The sequence below is a fragment of the Petaurus breviceps genome, unplaced genomic scaffold, assembly GCF_028583685.1.
Source record: "Petaurus breviceps papuanus isolate PSGF00001 unplaced genomic scaffold, PetGlider_PUasm1.0 118, whole genome shotgun sequence".
NCBI classification, from domain to species: domain Eukaryota; kingdom Metazoa; phylum Chordata; class Mammalia; order Diprotodontia; family Petauridae; genus Petaurus; species Petaurus breviceps.
The window spans coordinates 5,000,379-5,019,740 of record NW_027185616.1 but is presented as its reverse complement, the minus strand read 5'-3'; the positions used below and the strand labels follow the sequence as shown (position 1 = coordinate 5,019,740).

At 39.9% G+C, this 19,362-nt stretch overlaps 1 protein-coding gene and 1 long non-coding RNA gene across 7 annotated transcripts in view; one reads left to right on the top strand and one right to left on the bottom strand.

Moving 5' to 3' along the window:
• Positions 1-834: 834 nt before the first annotated feature.
• Positions 835-19,362, bottom strand: part of ABAT (4-aminobutyrate aminotransferase) — a 138,561-nt gene continuing 120,033 nt past the window's right edge. For all 6 annotated transcript variants that reach the window (XM_069085496.1, XM_069085482.1, XM_069085512.1 and 3 more), the window contains 9 exons: positions 18,713-18,805; positions 17,303-17,365; positions 16,032-16,095; positions 15,596-15,744; positions 12,053-12,190; positions 10,423-10,590; positions 8,365-8,511; positions 5,622-5,733; positions 835-3,878 (listed from right to left, as the gene is read on the bottom strand). In XM_069085496.1, coding sequence (XP_068941597.1) covers positions 3,757-3,878; positions 5,622-5,733; positions 8,365-8,511; positions 10,423-10,590; positions 12,053-12,190; positions 15,596-15,744; positions 16,032-16,095; positions 17,303-17,365; positions 18,713-18,805 — 1,056 coding nt within the window. In that variant the 3' untranslated portion in view covers positions 835-3,756. The remainder of the gene's footprint in view (positions 3,879-5,621; positions 5,734-8,364; positions 8,512-10,422; positions 10,591-12,052; positions 12,191-15,595; positions 15,745-16,031; positions 16,096-17,302; positions 17,366-18,712; positions 18,806-19,362) is intronic.
• Positions 6,384-19,362, top strand: part of LOC138159323 (uncharacterized) — a 32,796-nt gene continuing 19,817 nt past the window's right edge. Inside the window, exons 1-2 of the long non-coding RNA XR_011167864.1 lie at positions 6,384-6,420; positions 17,678-17,895. This is a non-coding gene — a long non-coding RNA (uncharacterized lncRNA). The remainder of the gene's footprint in view (positions 6,421-17,677; positions 17,896-19,362) is intronic.

The window sequence follows — 19,362 nt, the reverse complement described above, 5'->3', positions numbered from 1 at the left end:
TTTAGAGGATGAAGAAGACATATATCTAATTATCCAGGTTAATAGAGGGAAGAAAAAGAAAGAAAATACAAAAGAGGACGGGGTTCAAATTCCATTTCTGCTACTTATTACTTTTGTGACCTTGGACAAGTGGCTTAACCTCTCTAGCTTTGTTTCCTTGGCTTTAAAAAGGAGGGGAGTGGTTTAGAGGTGTCAACAACTTGACCCAAAACACTCCTGAGTTTGGCCCAAACCAGATTAAAATGCAATTGGGAAATATTTAACAAAATAAGTAAAAATACAAGAAAACATAGTTAATAGCACTTTTTGTTTGTTTTGTGAGTCAGTCAGGGTTGAATGACATACCCAGGGTCACACTGGTAGTAAGAGTCAAGTGTTTGAGGCCAGACTGAACTCTTGACTCCAGGCCAGTGCTCTAACTTACTGCACCAATAACATGTTTTAAAAACTAAGTCAATATGCACCCCACAGGGATGCTTATGTATGGATTAGTTGCCCCGGATTCTATTTGATTTTGACATCATGGATAAGATGATTCCCACCAATCTAGTGTTCTTTATACCACAGCACTAAAAACTCAATGCAGATAGCCCTTATTAAGGCAGAATCTCAATTTTAAAATGTATTTATTTGGCATCTACTAAGTGCTTACTGTTGTGCACTGCTTCTTTTTCTCAGTGATTCCAACCTCCCCTCATCTACTGTTAAGATCCTCCTGATGATGCCGGTGCCTTCTCACCTAATACACTGACACTGACCACCATACCCACACGTAGACTCTTAGAAGCCCAAGGAGTCGCTGCTGTGAAAGAGGTCGCACTTATATGGGAGATAGTCAATTATAAATATTTTATTTAAGAATATTGATTAACACAGGAAATGGATTGAATTCATGGAATTGTGTACATGGTCAGCAGTTACATTGTGAAGTGTAGTTAGTTTCTTTGACATTTATTTGGCACTGTCCACAGAACACTGTAAACAATATCACTTCATATACTTAGGTATGCAGTGCTCTCTATTAAGTTGTCTATCATGATCTGATAAATATATATATACGTGTATATATATATATATGTGTGTGTGTGTGTTGTGCACAATTTTACATGGTTACTGAGTGTCAGTAAAAATTATAAAAAACACCCATTTATAATAAAAGTGAGGATGTGAATAGGACTCGATATTACTGGATCTTGTTTTCTGTAAAAGTACATGACTTGCTAGAGACACTTACTAAAATCTACTTATACTGATATGTTTCACGAGCTAGTTTCCAGTTGTTGGCCAATGAAGGTCTTCCTCACCTAATCTGCCCTTAATGGTTGCATGCCTGCTAGGTCTACGATGACAGCAAGTTTGTTGAATTTTCCTGTTTTTCCATCACAATCCTTTGTGTTTCACAAGTCTTAAATCTTTGATTATATAATTATTTTCTTCTAGCTTCTATTAGCTATTTTTCCTCAATGGACTTTCCAGGGTACCCATTATGCCTTGGGTCAACATAGACCTGTTAATAAAGAGGCATTTAAAAACATATGCTGTAGGAACTTTCCTTGGTAATGAATGGATAATACCCAAGGAAACTACTTTTTAGGTGAAATAATTACATTCCCAGGCCAACCCCTAGAGGGAAGACAGCATAAAACTGGACCCAGTCTCCCCACCCAAGAACATGAAATTATGAATTAGAGCCTGGCTAAGAAAGCCTTTGAGAGAGTTACACAACCTCATTCACTGGAGTGTTTCATTGTGGCTAAAAATTGGCACATTCATGAATTGTGTTTTTCTTTATATGTATAGTTCAATATGCCTTTGTTTAGAGATGTCAGCATATGAAACTACTGACCGAGCCTGGGTCCCTGCTATTAAATGCAAAAGGTGGGGAATGAAGTCAGACATTCTCATTTTTTTGTGGGTGCTATTGGCTTTAATTAAGGCAGAATTTTATACCAAAAAAAAAAATCTAAACAGCCTTAAGGATGAAAATGCCAACAGTCACAATTTATGAATTTGCTGATTCTTCCTGGCTATAGGTAATAGCTGGCATTCAGTCTTCTGAAACAATATTGATATGGATGTCTGCTGGTCTCTAGAGACTTTAATGACGTTTTGAGATCTTTGGGTGAAAAGTTATAAAAGGGCCAAGTCTTAGCCTCATTATGCCCATTTTATATAACGTTAAATGGAGGCACCAGAAAGTGAAATGATTAGCTCATAGTTAACAACTGACATTCAGGGATAGAAGTTAGATCACCAACTACAGCTCCATGCTTCCTTTTGATCAGAGTATTTAGGATAATAATCACCAGCTAGAGCTAGTCAGTTCAAATTAAAATAATGATAAATTAGTCTTGGGCATCATCCAATTATGTAAGAGAAAGGAAATGAACATTAGCATAATCTACATCCTAAGAAAATATCTTTCTGAGAGACATTTTGAATGGCAATACAATGAAGCCACAGGTTGACATTCCACACTTACAGCTCTTGCACGTGACTCAAGAAATCTCTCAAACATGGACGCTTCCCTCAAGAAGGATCTAGTCAAGCAACAGCCTTACTCTGCATAAGAGCTATGCTTTTCACAGAGCTCAGAAACGGAGCGGATGTTGAGGACAACAGGTAGACAAAGAACAATGTTTTCTTGGGAATGGGAAGGAGTCTGGGATGGGGATGGAGGAAAGACCTCTGATATTATAGAGCGCATCAGAGGCAAGAGGATTAAGTAATTCTATGGCCCTTATTTCCAAGTGTTGCTTTCCCAGGAGTGAGGCTGCAGGGTTGTGCTTCAGACCCTTCCCTTAAATCCCTATGGAAACTCAGAGATGGAGATTCTTGTGTATGGACGTATTACGTGACATTCAGCATCATGAACAAGCAATTGGAATGACAAGATACATATGGAAATGGGCGTCTATCTGAGGTCCAAGGCAGCAGCAATGTTTACTTTGCTCCTTCCCTCCTCATCCCCTTCTCTCCTTCCCAAGCTCCTAGTCAGACCTGGGACCTTCCCTGGCCTCTGATGGCAGACTTTTTGGCAAGACTCAAGCACCTGCCCCTTCTCTGGACACAAATGGGAGAAGTAAAATGAAAGCTGACCACCATGCCAGCCAGATGAAGTCCCCCTGAGGCCAAGTCACATCTGGACTGAACTTACATTTCTAAGAGGACCAGCAGTCCCGTTTTCCACTCTTGACCTGACTTTACCACTGCAATTGAAATACAATTTTATCCCTTAGTTCTGTACCTCAGTGAAGAATGGAACCTTCCCAGGTCCCCTGTAGGGCTGAATAAGAATGATTCCATTTTATTTTTGTTGTTATTTTGCATAGGGAGGAAGTTAAACTGGCCACTGAAGGGATCTGACACCAGACCTGAAACTCAGGAGTTTTCTAACTCCCAGTCCCATGTACAGGTCTCATGCCTGGCTTTAAAAGAGAAATTTAGGCAGGGTGCTGACAGCCCCACCCAAAGACTGCCTGTGTCCAGGGCTCTAGAGGAATTTAGTATTGAAGTCAGCATGTGATATTGGCATAGTTGGAGAGAAGACCCAAACCAATCCCCTCTTCTTCCTCCTATCTCCCCAAATCACCTAATACAACCCACCCACCCACCCAACCCAAACAAACAAAAAACAGCCCTCCAGTTTATGGATTCACCTTTTGGTACTTTAAGTGAAAATATGAAATAGGTGAACTAATCAATTTGACAGTTGTGGAGGTTGAGACCTTCTCAGTGCAATGGAAAAATAATCCTTTACTTGAAATCTGCTAAGATGTCACTAAAAATGTTGAGGAAAAGGTGTGCATGGTGATCCCTGAAGACCAATGTGGGGCGGAAACGGATGGACCTATCACCACAGCCTCCCAGGACTACACCTGCAAGGAGAGAAAGAGGAAAAGTTAGGGACATCTTTAATTTTTACTCCTTTCCTCTTATTTCTTCTGTACACATGGAAGAAAACAAGAAGCCAGAGGGACTAAACTAACAATAATAACTTACATTTTTCATAGCACTTTAAGGTTTTCACAGAATGTGTGAAGGGGACCAATTTATAATAAAATTGAGAAAGTAGATAGGAGCCACTTTGGTGAAGGGCTTCAAATGCAAAATAAAGGTGTTTATATTTGATCCTGGAGGAAAGAAGGTGCTACTGAAACTTATCAAAGAAGGGAGTGACATGGTCAGACTCATGCTTTAAAAATATCAATTTGGCAGCTATCTGAAAGATGGATTAGAGTAGGGAGAAACAAGGCAGCGAAACCAAAGAGGCTATCACAATAGTCCAAGGGCGAGGAAGAATCACAGCACTTGTCAACTTTGAATATATGCAGTAGGGAGAGAAAGGAATTGAGAATGGCTTTCTGGATAGTGTGTGCGCGCGCGTATGTGTGTGTGTGTGTGTGTACACATACATACATATATATATATATATATATATATATATTTATAGGACATAATAATTGAACCCATGGGAACTGATTAGGTAATTGAGAAGTGGAGAGAACGAAGAGGGCCCATGGCTTCAGAGGTTGGATTAGTTGTGATTTCTTAGATCTTTACTGGGATAGCCAGGGAGACTAACAGGTCTGCCCCCAATCGCTTCCCTCTCCAATCCATCCTACATAATGCTGATACCTTCCAAACATATAGGTCTCACCTTGCTGCTCTCTGATCAAAGACCCTCAGCCTAAAGGACCCTCTCCATTGCCTAAAGGACAAAATTCAGACTCATTATCCTAGGGCTTAATGTCCACCACAATCTGGCTCCAGCCTACTTTTTCAAATTTCTTTGAGATTCCTGTTTCTGTCAGATTCTGTATTCTAGGCAAATGACTTACTTCTCTGCTTTCATTCTCCCCTTTCTCAAGCTCTCTTCCATGCAAGGAATGGATTTCTTTCACATCTCCAGCTGATGAAATCCTCCTCTTCCTTCAATGTTTAATTCAGGTGAAACCTCCATGAAATCTTCCCTAATGTCTGAAGCGATGAAGGGATACTGCTCTGCCCAGTCCCTAATTCTTTTCTGTTCTCAAGCCCTGCTCCCTGCATTGATCACATTCTAACATGTTTTAGTTATTTGTGTGAATGTTTTATACTCCTTTTAGACTGTAAGTTCCTCGAGGACAGATTCTTATTTTTCTTCTTTGTATCCCCAGTACCTATCACAGTGCACTACACAAAGATGCTTAATAAATCTGCTTGAATTAAACTAGCTACTAGTGTCACTGAATGTTAGAGCTGGCAGAGACATTAGAAACCATCTTGTTCAAACTCCTTATTTTAAGGATGAAGAAACTTTGATCCCATTGGGGTGAGATGACTTACACCAGGTCACAGTTAATTTCAGAATTCAGTTCTCCCAAATGCAAGTCTACTGAAGTTAGAAACAATAAAGAAAAATCAGGTCATCTCTGAGTTTGCCAAATATGGCCTTCTAGACACATGCTAAATAATAATATTTATAACAAAACTGAAGAAATTTCTTCCCGACTAGTTTGCCAATATGGTGCTCAGTCAGACAGATAATCACTTCCACAGATGAAAAAGCACAATATACATTTTAGTACAAGGAAGGAACAAAAGCCCAGGACCACACCACATGCTCACTGCCCCCCTACCTTTGTTTCTGGCTGTTAAAATGAACTTGTTTCTTATTGTTTCATCTGGAGCATCAAAAGAGCAGAATGTTCCTCGACCTCTTGCTCTGCTGATCAGATGTGGGTATCGGGCCTGCAATATGGGAAGACACAGGACAGGGAAGTCAGAGGAACTTCCAGGAAGGATGGGGCAGGAGAAAAGGGATTGAAAAGGCAAACTTCCCTCAAATCAGGCCAAAGACAGAAACACAATTATTTTCAGGTTCTTCCTACACAAAACTTTACTGTGGCATTAAGGATCCAAAGGGGCAGATAATCCAAAATCATGACTTTGAATTGTAGTATGTGATCCTTTCGTATATCTCAAGACCCTTAAAATTTTTTTTAAAGTTTTATTGATGTTTTAATATTTTTTAAGTATTCATTTATTTCATTTGTCAGTATAGTTGGACAAAATAGTTTTTCATAATATATTTTATTTCTTTATTTGTAATGAATTCTCCTTTTTCACTTTTGATATTGATAATATAGTTTTCTCTTTCATCTTTTAAATTAAATTAGCTACTGGCTAACTGATTTTATTTTTTTAATAGCTCCCAATTCTATTTATTAGTCAAATGTGTTTTTTTTTTTTCAATTTTAAAATCTCTTCTTTGATTTTCAGGATTCTTAACTTGGTGTTTAATTGGGGTTTCTTAATGTGTTGTTTTTTAAGTATTTTTATTGCAAGTCCAATTCAATTATCTGTTCTTTTGCTTTTTTCATTTAGAGATACACATTTTCTTCTCAGGACTGCTTTGGCTGCATCCCCAAATTTTTGGTATGTTGTCTTATTACCTTGGTATAAGGCTAACAGTTTTATAACCAGTTCTTCCCCAAGACACCCTTGCCCAGAAGGTTAGATCAATCTACCAACTATACAAATATTTCCTAGCCTACCTGGAAGAGTCTAGTGAAGGGGTGTCCTATACAACTAAGCAGCTGGTGACTCATCAAACAATACTAGAATTGTCCTTCTGTCCATGTTTATAGAAATTTCAACTTACCTGGAACTAGATTTTTTCCAGGTTCTCACACTAAAGGGCCTGCACTAATCATAAATATAGATGAGATGAAAAACAACAAAAAACCAAACTCTTGGTTAATCCATGCACGAGAGGACAAAGGCCTGGCAGTTTCACAAAGCTACACCAGAGAAAGAGACATGTTATTATTTTAAGCTTCTTGGAAGCTGGTACCAGGTCCTCTTTGAGAGCAAAATTTGACCTTAATTAGTGAGAGTTCAGCTTTCTCCTCCTCAGGACAAACCACAGTGTTATTTGCAATGACTCTAGATATGCTCCATTAGGCAGAGAAGTCAAGGATTTACATGAAAGAGCTGGGAAGAAAATACTTCTAGCAGAACAGCCCTTGCTCTGAAGCTTACACTTGGATTGCATAATTTCTCTCATACTTTAGCTCCAGGAATATCTGTTTCTTTATTTGTTTATTCTCCTAATTTTGCCTATAATCCCACCCCATCCTCAATAGCCCCAAATTGCTTTCTGCCCAGAGACCCTCCCTAGCTCATGGCTCTGAGGCAGCTATATGATGAGTTGATCCTACCCTCCTTGACTTGGGTTAGGCACATGTCGTGCTACCTGAGACTCTGCATAAATGACTCTGAGCTGGGCCATAAATCACATGGGAAAATAAACTACTTCTGTCATTTCTTCTATTTGTGCTAGCCAGAAGATTAAAGAGGATCTCAGCAGGGAGTAATGATTTAACCCATTGCAAAGACATTTTCCTGATTCCCTCCTCTGCCTCTGTTTGGACATGAATAAAATCCAAAGAAAGCAGCCAAAGGAAAAAAAAGCCTGGTGTCATTTTGCTTTCATTGAAGGCATTTGCTTAGTTGTAATAACAGCAGCAATTTCCCCTTTCTAAAGGCTGTTTGATGTTTTCTTGGTGCAGTCCTATAGCCCTCCACAGTTTAGCAGCTCTCCAGATGCAATGCCGGTCATGTGTGACTAGATGCTTCTAGATTGGGTGAGCTCAGTATTTACACAAATTGTAAAAACAACCTTCTAAGTCAGTGAAGGATGAAATACACTTTTACCCTATGGCTGTTCTGGTCATAGCTCGAAGCAGTGTGGCCACTGCTGTTGTCTCCCCCCTGGGTTTTAAGATATGTTCTGAGAATTATTTTGAGTCCTTAAATTCATGTGAATGCAAAATCCCTTAGAGTAGAGATTAAATTGTTGGGATGAGGGTGGGATGGGGGCCCTAAGTGTTCCAGATGGCAGAGGGGAAGGAAGGAAAGAGCTCAGGAATACATGGGGCTGAGAAATGGTTAGGCGCAATATTGCTACATATGGAATAAATCTCTGGAGGTTCCAACTGGCAAGACAGTCTTTCAGATATAGAACTCATTATTATTGTAGTGGATCTAGAACTTCTGTGGTCATTCTCTACGCTAACACAAAACTCTTCTGAGTGTGCCAAACCTGAGGGGAATTTGTGCTCTAAGGAAGTTTGATTCGGTCCCCAGCTCTGGGCTGCCTGTAAAGTTGGTGAGGTAGCCATTGTTATTGTGACTAAGTCTGCTATATTGATCCAGGTGTCTCTGAGAGTCAGATGAGTCTGGCAGGAGGGGATGAGAGGATCAGAAAGCAGCCAGGGTCAAAGGAGAGAGTTTCAACTCAAGTGCTGTCCTCCACCCAATTCTTGAGGGTCCTATGCAACCCCTTTGAATCTTGCATTTCTGTAGATGGTCAGTTACCTGTAAATCCAACAGCCCTGTCAACAGTGCCTTCCCTGCATGCGTAACATTACTGAGGAGGTCCTCTCTCTTAATGACATTGATGACTTCAGCAATCAGCAGATTCTTGGAAGGGTCTCCAAGCCATGTATTGAAAATCCGAAAAGGCTTTAAAGAGAGGCATAAGTTTTAGGGAATACCTATAATCAAACCTCAAAAGACAGTGCTAGCCTCCATATTACTGCAATGAATTCCCACTTACAGCCCACCACAGTTCCTACAATGTATAGGATCCCCTATTCCTGTCTGGAAAGCTCTTCTTCCTCTCTCTCTTTTAAGATCCCAGGCTTCCTTCAAGATTCAGTTCAAATTCTACCTTATGAATGCTCTCCAGTTCCCCCACTTCTAATGCCTTCCCTCTAAGATAAGTCTATATACACACATATATACGTACACACACACACACACACACACACATATTTGCAAGGTGTCTCTCCCATTAGAATGTGAACTTGAGGGCAGGGACAATGTTTTCTCTTTCTTTGAATTGCAGGTAGTAAGGACAGTGTCTGGTACTTAGTGAGCACTTAATAAATGCATGTTCCCTATTTGATTTTATTCAGTTCAGCAGACATTTATTATGAGATTAAGTGCTGGCTATGTGTAAAGCACTATGTTGTAGCTTCTAGGGATACAATGACAAAAGCCCCCCAACCACCATATAACATGTACACAAGTAAGAAATACAAGTATATAGAAAGCAAAACACATACACTTAGAGCAGACAGGAAACTCCTTATACAGATGCATTTTATTTTGCAGTTTATATAGTTTTGGAGAGTTGCCTGGAGCACTGAGAAACTACATACAACAGGCAAAACATGGATCCAGTTCTTCCTGGTTCCAAGGCCAACTCTCTATCCACTGTGCCATATCACCTCTCCCAAAGCATATGCAAAGCAATATGTATTATATATTATATATAATGTGAAATGTGTAAATAAATTAGGATTCCTACATATAAAACAAAACAGAAAAAGAAGAATGAACATGAAACTGAATCTCTATTATTATACAAAGCAATGTAGAGGCACAATGTATAGAAAGCTGGTCTTTGATAACACACTGGTTTTGCATTACTGAACAAGTCTTTAACCTTTCAGTTAATAGTTGCTGCCTTGCATTAGTGATGGAAGTTTCCTCACTGGGAATTCTCTGCACCAGAGGTATCAAACTCCTGGGTACCAGATTACAATATAATTGGGAACTGTTTGACAAAATATATAAAAATATGATGCAACATAGATAATGTTAATTTGCGGTTTTCTAAGTTAATATGCTGCCCCAGGATTTGTTTCTTTTTGAGTCTGATACCATAGCCCTATACCAGTGAAATCACAGATTGAATTAAAAAAAAATACAAAGTAATGCATCATATTTTCAAGAGTGAGAGAGTGCTAATGATTGGGTGGGGGATGGGTATTCAGGAAAAGCCTTGTGAGGCACCTGAGCTGTGTTTTGAAGGGAGTAAGAGATTTTATAACAGGAAAAATCGAGCAATTTCAGGACTTTGTATGTACAAGTCCAAGTCTCATTATTTAAAACTTAAGCCTGACCCTTGTTACTATCAGTTTGTTATCAGCTAATCTAAATATACCCGAATGCAAGTGTTTGCAAACAAATACACTCACATACACACCCAATAGAGAACCAGTGCACGAGGCTTTTTCATTTTTTAAACATGTCACCCTATAGGGGAAATTCATTTTAAAGCATCCTCCTACCAGGGGTGGGGAGCCTGTGGCCCCGAGGTCACATGTGGCATTCTGTGGACCCTCTAGGTCCTTGGGTGCTGCCTTTTGACTGAGTCCAACTTTCACAAAACAAATCCTTTTTTTAAGGGGATTTGTTTTGTGAAGTTTGGATTTAATCAAAAGGCCACACTTGAGGACCTAGAGGGCCACATGTGGCCTCAAGGCTGCAGGTTCTCCAGCCCTGGGCTACACTAAAATAAATCATCCTATAGGTTCCCTTCCTTTGCTCCTACATATGGAAAATAAAGGCCAGTCAAGTACTCACAGCATTGGGCCTGAACTCCTCCTTGTGAAAAAATCCTCCCGTCATCATTTTCTTGCTGAAGGTCATTACATCAGCTGGATCATCTAATCCCCAGTGCTCATGGGCCCAGAATTTGCCAGTGCAGCCCCCTCCAGTCTGTACTTCATCCACTAGAAAGGCACAGCCATGCTGTGTGGGGAGAGGGGATATGTTTAGAGGAAAGGGAAAAATCAACACTCCGCAAAGAGAGCTGGGAAGAACTTTGAACTTGGACTAAACCATGAGCTAAAATGGCAGAAAGACTGAGTCACACCTGAACCAAATCCAAATATCAACATCTTCCTGAACCTGGTAACAACTGAAAGTTGTTGCTTCTTCCCATGCCCCTTGTGAATTAGCTTGAACCACATTGTCTCCATATATTTCCTCAAACTGTTGAACTGGAACAAAACTAGAATGTTAAATATCCATTGAACCAAAGACCCAAATCAATATTGCATCCGGTTGAAGTCCTTGATCTTGGCTTCCTTGAGAAAATAACACACATTCACCAATACATTCATTCATTTATTCAAAAAGCATTTACTGAGTGCCTCGTATGTCAAAGGTATTATGCAAACTACTGGGAATACAAAGACAAAAAAAGAAAGGGGAAAAAAAGCCATCCTAGTACTCCAGGAACCTTTTTATTGGAAAATAATTAGGAAAACAACCCAATGCTCACATTCCCCAGCATTCATAGAAATGGGACCAACATCCAGAAAGAAAGAACTGAGGTCATCCTGAAAACATTTAAAATTGAAGGTAACAAAATCCTCAACAGAAATGGCAGAGTTGGGGATTGGGGAAAAATCTAAACACTCCTCACTACTCTTCTCTACATGCAGCTAACCAAAGTCTATAAATTGCTGAGCAGTTGATGAGTTTCCTCACCAGAAGTTCCTTATATCAGTGGCATCAAACTCAAATAGAAAAGGATTCTTGTGGGTCATATAGCGATTTAGAAAACCACAGATTAACATTATCTCTGCTGTGTTATAATTTTATTAATCGTGTTAAACATTTCCCAATTATATTTTAAACTGGCTTCTGCTCAAGAATTTTGCTGGCCTTGAGTTTGATATCTCTGCCCTACACCAATGAAATCACAAATCCAGTCCAAAAAGAAAATTATACAAAGCATTTAAAAAACCCAACTTCAAGGGGAAAGAGGGCTAATAATTGGGAAGATTGATCCTTGTGTTGTGTCTGAGCTATTTTTTGAAGGAAGCTAAGGTCAGCTCTTTAAGAAGGCTTAGATTTTCTATGATCTTCTACCAAGAATACAAAAAGAAAAGCACTTTTAAACCTTCCTGTTGAGAGGAGATAACAGCCTGAAAAGCCTGGTGGCCCAGGCAGAGGAGTCACATTACAGCGGATAGAGTAGTGGAGTCAGAAAAATGGGACTCCTTATCCTGCTATAGGCACATTACCCTGGTAAAGTCACTCAACTTCCATGGGCCTCAGTTCCTCCATCTTTAAAACAGGGATAATCCCAGAGTAGATAGGAGGGTCAAAAGAAATGATAGCTGTAAAGCATCTTGCAAACTTCCTAGAGCACTATGCAAATTAAAGCCAGTGTTATTATTACCCATGTAAAAGCTTCACTGACCTTCCTAGCAATGTCTCTCAGCTTCTTAAAGAAATCATCAGATGCATGGTTGTCCCCACCCTCTGACTGGATGGGTTCCACAACAATCCCTGCCACAGTCTTCTTCTTTTTCCGGTATTTCACAATCAAGTCTTCCACCTGGACAGAAAAAGAGTAAATTATACTGTTTCCTTGGGGCTTTCCTCAAGGACACCTATAGACATAGATCAGTCATCATCATTTTATATTTGGGTCACTGGGTCATAGACCCCTAGAATTTGGGGCTGGAAGGAATGTTAGGGGTCAGCTAGTCCAGTTCCCTAATTTTATTGATAAGGAAACAGGCCAGAGAAGAGAAATGGCTTGACCCCCTGGTCATACAAACAGTGAGTGAAATAGCCAAGTTTTAAGCCAAGGTTCTCTGACTCCAAATCCAGTGATCTTTCCACTGCATAATTTTGGGCGTCTTGATCTGGCAAATGGGAAAATTTCAGCACAGACTCTTCACCAGATATGCTTATTCTCCCAATTCCCACACAACCCTAATCTGTTTTACACCATCCTCAAAAATAGATTTATCATTGCTGTTAAGATATTTGATAGGTGATTTCATTTCCAAAAAGTACCAAATACCTATAAATCAGCTGTAAGTCTCTTAAAGGTAGTTTCCTTTGAGTAAAAAGGAAAAAAATGCTCAAGTGTTCACACTTAAGACACAAAGGTACTTCCTACATTCGTGCTGATTACTAAAAAACGAAGACTATGTTAGCAAAACCCAAACCAAACAAAAAGCCCTAACCCCAAGCACATAACCCATGTGATATAAATGACAGAGTAAAAAGTAATATTATTTAAGATACTGAACTTATTTTAAAATATTCTCTGTGCCACTGTGTCTTTAACTCACAGGATTTGGAATTAGAAGGGCCCTTCAGTGTCACCTAATCCAACTCCAAGTTATAGATGAGGAAGGAAGCTCAGAAACAGTATAGCTGCTTCACCAAGGTCATACAGTGACAGATGAAGCTGTGTTGCTATTTTATACTCCAGGACTTCATTTATATGCCTTTTATGCATTTAAAAAATCAAACAAATTGACCCTTGAGGTTACTCCTATGCTTTGGATTCAGAAATTGCCAGCATCCAACTGAATAAAGGAAAGAGAAGAACATAACCAATGCTGATTTTCACCTTTACCACCCTATAAGGAGAAAACTGCTGGTTCCACTGCTTATGAATTATGAGGACTTGCCCAGGGAAAAAATGGAGGGAAATTAAAGACAGACCAGATATTTCAAGGGAACAATCAATCTGTTAATAAACATTTATTAAGTGCCTACCAAGTTGTCAAGCACCATGCAACATAGCACAACCTGATCTCTCATCCTGCAACCCCAGTGTTTAACATAATAAATTCTTCTCCACAACCCAGGACCAATACAAAAAGAACAGGCACCAGTGGGGAGGGAGGTCTGACAGTGAATTCAGACATTCAGAGAAATGTAAGAAGACTTGTATGAACTGATGCAGAGCACAGAAAAGCAGTATCTAATTTTAGTCTTGCAGAAAAGAGAATGAAACACACGACTCTTCTCTTGGTAAAAAGGTGGGAACCACAGGGATGGAGTCTTACACAGGTATGGAGGCTCTGTGAGACATGGTCGATGTGTTTTATGGAACTCTTCTTTATTACAAGGGAGGATGGATAGTGGTGGTGAGGGGAGCTGAGCTGAGTGTGAAATGATTTTGGTATGTAAAGAGGCCCCAGTAAAACTTTTTTTGAAAAAAAGCAAAATATGTCACAATTCAGCTTAATAATTCAGGAGGATGAATGTGGCTGGTTGTTCTAAAAGACTCTGGCTCACAAAGGCTTATGCATGATGTCCAGGAATGCCAATAGTATCAGGAAGTACCTGATGGTTGTTAGTGGCCTAAAGAGATGTATCAGGGAACCCCAGGAAAGCTACCTTTTTATGTCACATGACTCTTGCCATATTCATGCTCTCTAAGTGATTAACAGTTCCTCTTCCCTCATTCCTCCTCTATACCAGGGAACTTCAACCCTTTGTCTTAGTACTTGATTCACAAACAAATCCTTTATTCAGTGTTAAAGCATTAAGCTTTTTCAACTCTTGAGGGTTCACCTTATAGCCATTAAATCAGCAGGGATGATACCAAACAGAATCAGTCACCACTGGAGTGGTTGTGGGGAGACAGCTGTCAATGAAGATGTGAAGTGGTCCAATCAATTCTAGAAAACAATTTGGATCATGTGAACAAAGTTATTGACCTGTGCTTCCCTCTCTTTCCTGACTTCTTCAGACTTTACCACCATGACTTAGCTGCCTTTTCACCCTGGAACGTTCCTTTGCCATGCAAGTCCCCTTCTCCCATTGGTGAGTTCTTCCAGGAGCCTATGTTTTGGAGATAGGCCCAGGACAGCCACACTTCATTCCCCTCCTGATCACTCTTCTGACTCTCTCCAGATCTGACCACAGTGACTTGGTTGCCTTCTTACCCTAGGATTTCCCTTAGTGTCTGTGGCTACTCCCTCTGGAACCTCACTCTACCTTGCTGGTGCCATTTTTGACTGGTGAGTTCCTTCTAGGGCATCCATTTGGGGATGGCCCAGCATGGCTAGGCTTCATTCCCCTCCTGCCTATGCTTCCGATTCATTCCCTTTCAGCTCCCTGTCACATGCTGTTTTCTCTCATTAGAATATAAGTTTTTTGGGGGCAGAGATAGTTTTTCTTTTTGCTGGGAACTTGTGTTTCCAGTACTTAGTATAGTGCTTGAGACAGAGTAAATACTTAGTAATTGCTTGTTGTTTGGCTGCCTGAGCATACATGCCCCCCCCCCAATACTTGTTATAATAAAATATTCGCAGCAGCACCTTTTATGGAAGTAAAAATGGTTTTAAAAAAGGAGGATAGAAAATTGTAAAAAAAAAAGATAGATTGAATGGACGAACAAATTGTTTTATATTAATATAATGGAATATCTTTGTATTGTATTGTAAGAAACAATGAGGAAATCAGAAAAAAAAAACCATGGGAAGACTTATATGAAGTGTTGCAGTGAAGAAAGTAGAAAAGAGAACAATGTAGATGAAGAGTACAATAATATGAATGATAAAGAATTATTATTATTATTGTTATTTTAGGGGTTTAATGGAAGTCTGGAGAGGAACAGGTGCCCAAAAGGGTTTTATGAAAAGCTGGGGGTGTCTGGGGGAAGAAGAAAAGATGTGTAACTCTGGACAGGTCACCTGACCTCTCTGAACCTCAGTTTCCAAATCTTATGTGGAAAATGGAGAGGCTGAGTTGGATGGGATTTTTTAATTTTATATCTGGGTTTTTTTCTGGGGAAACAAGGACCAAATTTCATGTTCCTGAGACATTGCCCCATTTTGACCTACTGATGGCAGCTATTCAGCTCCTCAGACAGACCCTTTGTTTGCATGTTTCCTCTCCCTGACTTGACAAATAAGATGTTTCCAAGGCTCAGAGTAAGGAATGGAGTAAGGTTAGGAAGGCCAGTACATGTGCTGGGGGATATTGTTACCTCTTCCAAACAGCGGGCCTCTTCTTGCTGATTCTCTTTCACAAACTCTTCCAGAGGATACTTTAGCCGGGGAAATGGAGCAATGGGCCAGTCAAAGGAAGGGATGTCTAGCTTGTGAATGGCTTTGGAGTGAGTGGTAGCCAGGCAACCTAAATCCAAAACCCCCCCAAACCCAAGAATTAGAATCTTATTGTGTGGGATGTGAGAGAAGCAGCATTTGAAAAAGAGATGGAAGGTTCTTGCCCAACTCTTTTAATACCCCCAGAGTCATCAATAGTCAAGAGGAGGCCTATAGCAGCACCCCTCTTTAGGATAGCTCCTGTCTTTTCCCCAGTGTCCTGTGGGTAGACAAATTTTTCCCAGAACATTAAATTCTGTAAACTTTTGCCAAACCAAGAAATACCACCTTGGAAACAAGTAATGGTAGCATTCTTACCCATTGTTCTCCCATGAAATGCACCCATGAAAGAGAGAATACTGTAGTCCGGGCAACCTGGATACTAGAAACATAAAACAGTCAGTCACTATGCCCTCGTAGAGGGCCAGAATACTTTGTTCTCTGGAGTTAGCCAGAGATTAGTCTCTTAGAATTTAAGAAGCATAGCAATAGCCTCCCTATCCTCTGCCCCCCAACAGCTGCATATTAATTCTCAAGCCAATTAGATGGACAAACAAGATAAATCATTATACAAAGTTTAGTGGGCCATATTATGCCTAGAATCCCAAACCACCAAGTGATAGTCACATTGAGGCATATGCTACTGTTGGTAATGTATGTGGGGGACCTGGGGTCGATGGTTCACAGCTGAAGCTGAGATGACTATTCTTCTAGGACAATTCAAAGTGAAAGACAATCCAACGAAACCCATGGGAGGTATCAAAACCCTTTAGAAGAGCTGAATTGGATAAAGGGGAGTCAAGTCCTTCTGAAATTGGACTTCAGACTCCTCCCAGTGTCTCCCTAGAAAGGTATCAATTGCTCTTCAGAAAGCAAGATAGACCCCAAAATAGCATGTCTCATCCTCAAGTAAAATGTAGCAATTATTGCCCATGATCCTTTCTAGTCCTCCACCAGGGTTAGAAAAAGGTCTGGAATACAGACACTATTCTAACTGTTTCAAGCTGGAGATATTAGTTAGGACTTGAGATAGAATGGTGGGACCCTGAGGTCTGGGTTGTTTTTAAGAGCAAAAGGCACCTTCCTGAGCCTGTTCTTAGCTCTACCTCTCCATATCACTGAGGGAATCTTTAGGCCTTTCATTAACGTCAAGAGGCTTTTGATCATAATCTTAGACCAGTTAAATTCCTGAAGCTTCCCAGATAAATCACTATATAGATGCCTAACTATAGGAGGCCAAGAATCTTTGCCTGGTGTTAATCAATTTTACAACGATATCATCTATATCTATATATGTGTATGTTTATATTTATGTGTGTATATATACATGCACACATAAATATATATAGACACACACATGTATAGATAGACACACACATGCACACATATATAAATAGAGAGGGAGAGAGAGAGAGAAAGAGAGAGGAAGGTGGGGGAGAGAGAGAGAGAGAGAGAGCGAGCAGACAGGGAAATTCATCATCTCATGTTCACTCATGAGAACACATGGATGTAGGCTGGAATCAGACTGCCATTGGCTGTAAACAATACTTTCAAGTCCAGAGTTGTGAGAACAAGTGAACTTCATTTACCTGGTTAATCATACATGTTTCTAGCTCCTCCTTTGTGGCACCGGTGTGACCCCTCTCCTTGTTCTGAAACAAAGCAAAAACAATCCCCCCCACCAACCAAAAATATTTTATTCATCAGGAAAGAACAAAAGGGCATCATGGGGGTGGCTCAATATTGTTTTGTAAACAGTGTTTACTGTACACTCTAATTGTTGTGAGGATAAAAGGGGATGTCTGTAAATTGCTCAGCATAGTGCATGCTTGGCACACAGTAGGTCCTGTGTAAATATTAGCTGTTACTGCTGTTCTTATCATCATTAGTATTATTAGAATCCCTAAAGAAAGGGAAAAGAGGGAAAAGGTTATAGGTCCTTTAACTGTCATCACTTTTCTCAGCTGCAGCATAAAAGGAAGCAGGATGAGATCCCAACCAGCTTGAGTAATCAAGGAAGGATAGAAGGAAAATGGAAGAAGATAAAAAAAAAATCGAGTCCCAGGAGAAGTGTAATACTGCCTGGGTCAGAATCCCTCATTCTGGAAAATGTGAGAAGATGGTTTCCTGGCCTATTCGCCTATTTCCCTTTGGAGAAGTCTCAACACTTCAAGCTTCTCAGGTTAATACAGGTTGTTTAATTGGCAATTAATTCTTCTCTTTTGCTGGGGTTTGATGTGGAGACTCCTTAGAGTCAAAATAGCTAATATGTACGCTAAGACAATGAGTTTGTCCTCCAAGTCATAGTTTAGTGTATTTTACTGCCTTAGCATTCAAAGTCCTCTGCCATACATTCTCCAGGCAACTCCGAACTAATTCATCAGTCTTATTGTTTCTTCCAAACCTTCTCTTATACAGTTGGCAAAATACTCTTCCTAAGGTATAGGTCTGATCTTGTGGTTCCTTGTTCACAAACCTTTTTGGTGGCTCTCGACTACCTCTATAATAAAACACAAACTCCTTAGCCTGACTCCTCAGCCCCCTCATTTGCAAAATGTTGTATTAGATGCCTTCGAAGGTCCCTTCCAGCTCTTCCAGTGGTCCTAATCAGGTTCCCCCCCCCCCGCTTCTTTTCATCCATAAAATGGCTCTTTCAGACTTCCTTTCTTTGTTCTTTTGAGAAGGAGTATCATTTGGTCATAAATTCAATTATGGTGGGGCTTTAGACTTATCCTTAGGAACCCCCCCTCCCCAAATAACCCATCTGAAGTTTTTTCCTCTTCTTTCCTCTGCCTTAGCTTATTTTCTTGATATTGGTTCATTCATAGCCATTACTTTGGAAGTATATCACATAGTATGTGTATGAGTTTGTCTTCTATTCTTCCTCCTCAAATCATAGTGTAAAATAGATTTCTAGAGCTGGAGGGAACTTAGTATAACTCCCTCATTTTAAAGATGAGCAAACTGATGAGGCCTTTCTATGTATGAGAGAGACTCACCCTGTACCACATGAATATGGTTTTGAAGGCATTTTCATTAGAGCAGGAGCCACAGGACATTGTGACAATCTGGGAGAGGCCTTTTGGGGCCACCTAGGAAAAGACAGACAAACCAAGATGTGAGATACAGTTATGAATGCTAAATACCTCAAGCTTTATTTTTTTTGTTTCCCAAGGTTAAGTGCCTAAGTTTACTAGCAATCTTGTATCCAATGGTCTTTTTTTTTTTTTTTTTTTGGTCCTTATCCTTTGGGATCTCTCTGTAGCTTTTGACACTGCTGACCCCTCCCTCCTCCTGATACTCTCTTCCCTTAGCTTTTTTTTTAATGCTTTATTAACTTCTGATTTACATCATTCGTTTCCGCCAGATTTTGAGTTACAAATTTTCTCCCCGTTTTTCCCCTACCCACTGCTCCAAAATAGCAGTCCCACAGGATATCCCCTCCTCCAATCTGCTCTCTCCCATATTTTCTCCCATACCCCTTTTGACTTTTCCAGTGGATTTCTATGCCCCAGTGCCTGTATATTTTATTTCCCAATTACACGTAAGATGGTATTAATAATAGTATACATATATATACACACATACATATATTTGAATATTTGATTTTAAAACTTTGAATTCCAGATTCATTCCCTTCCTTCCTTGT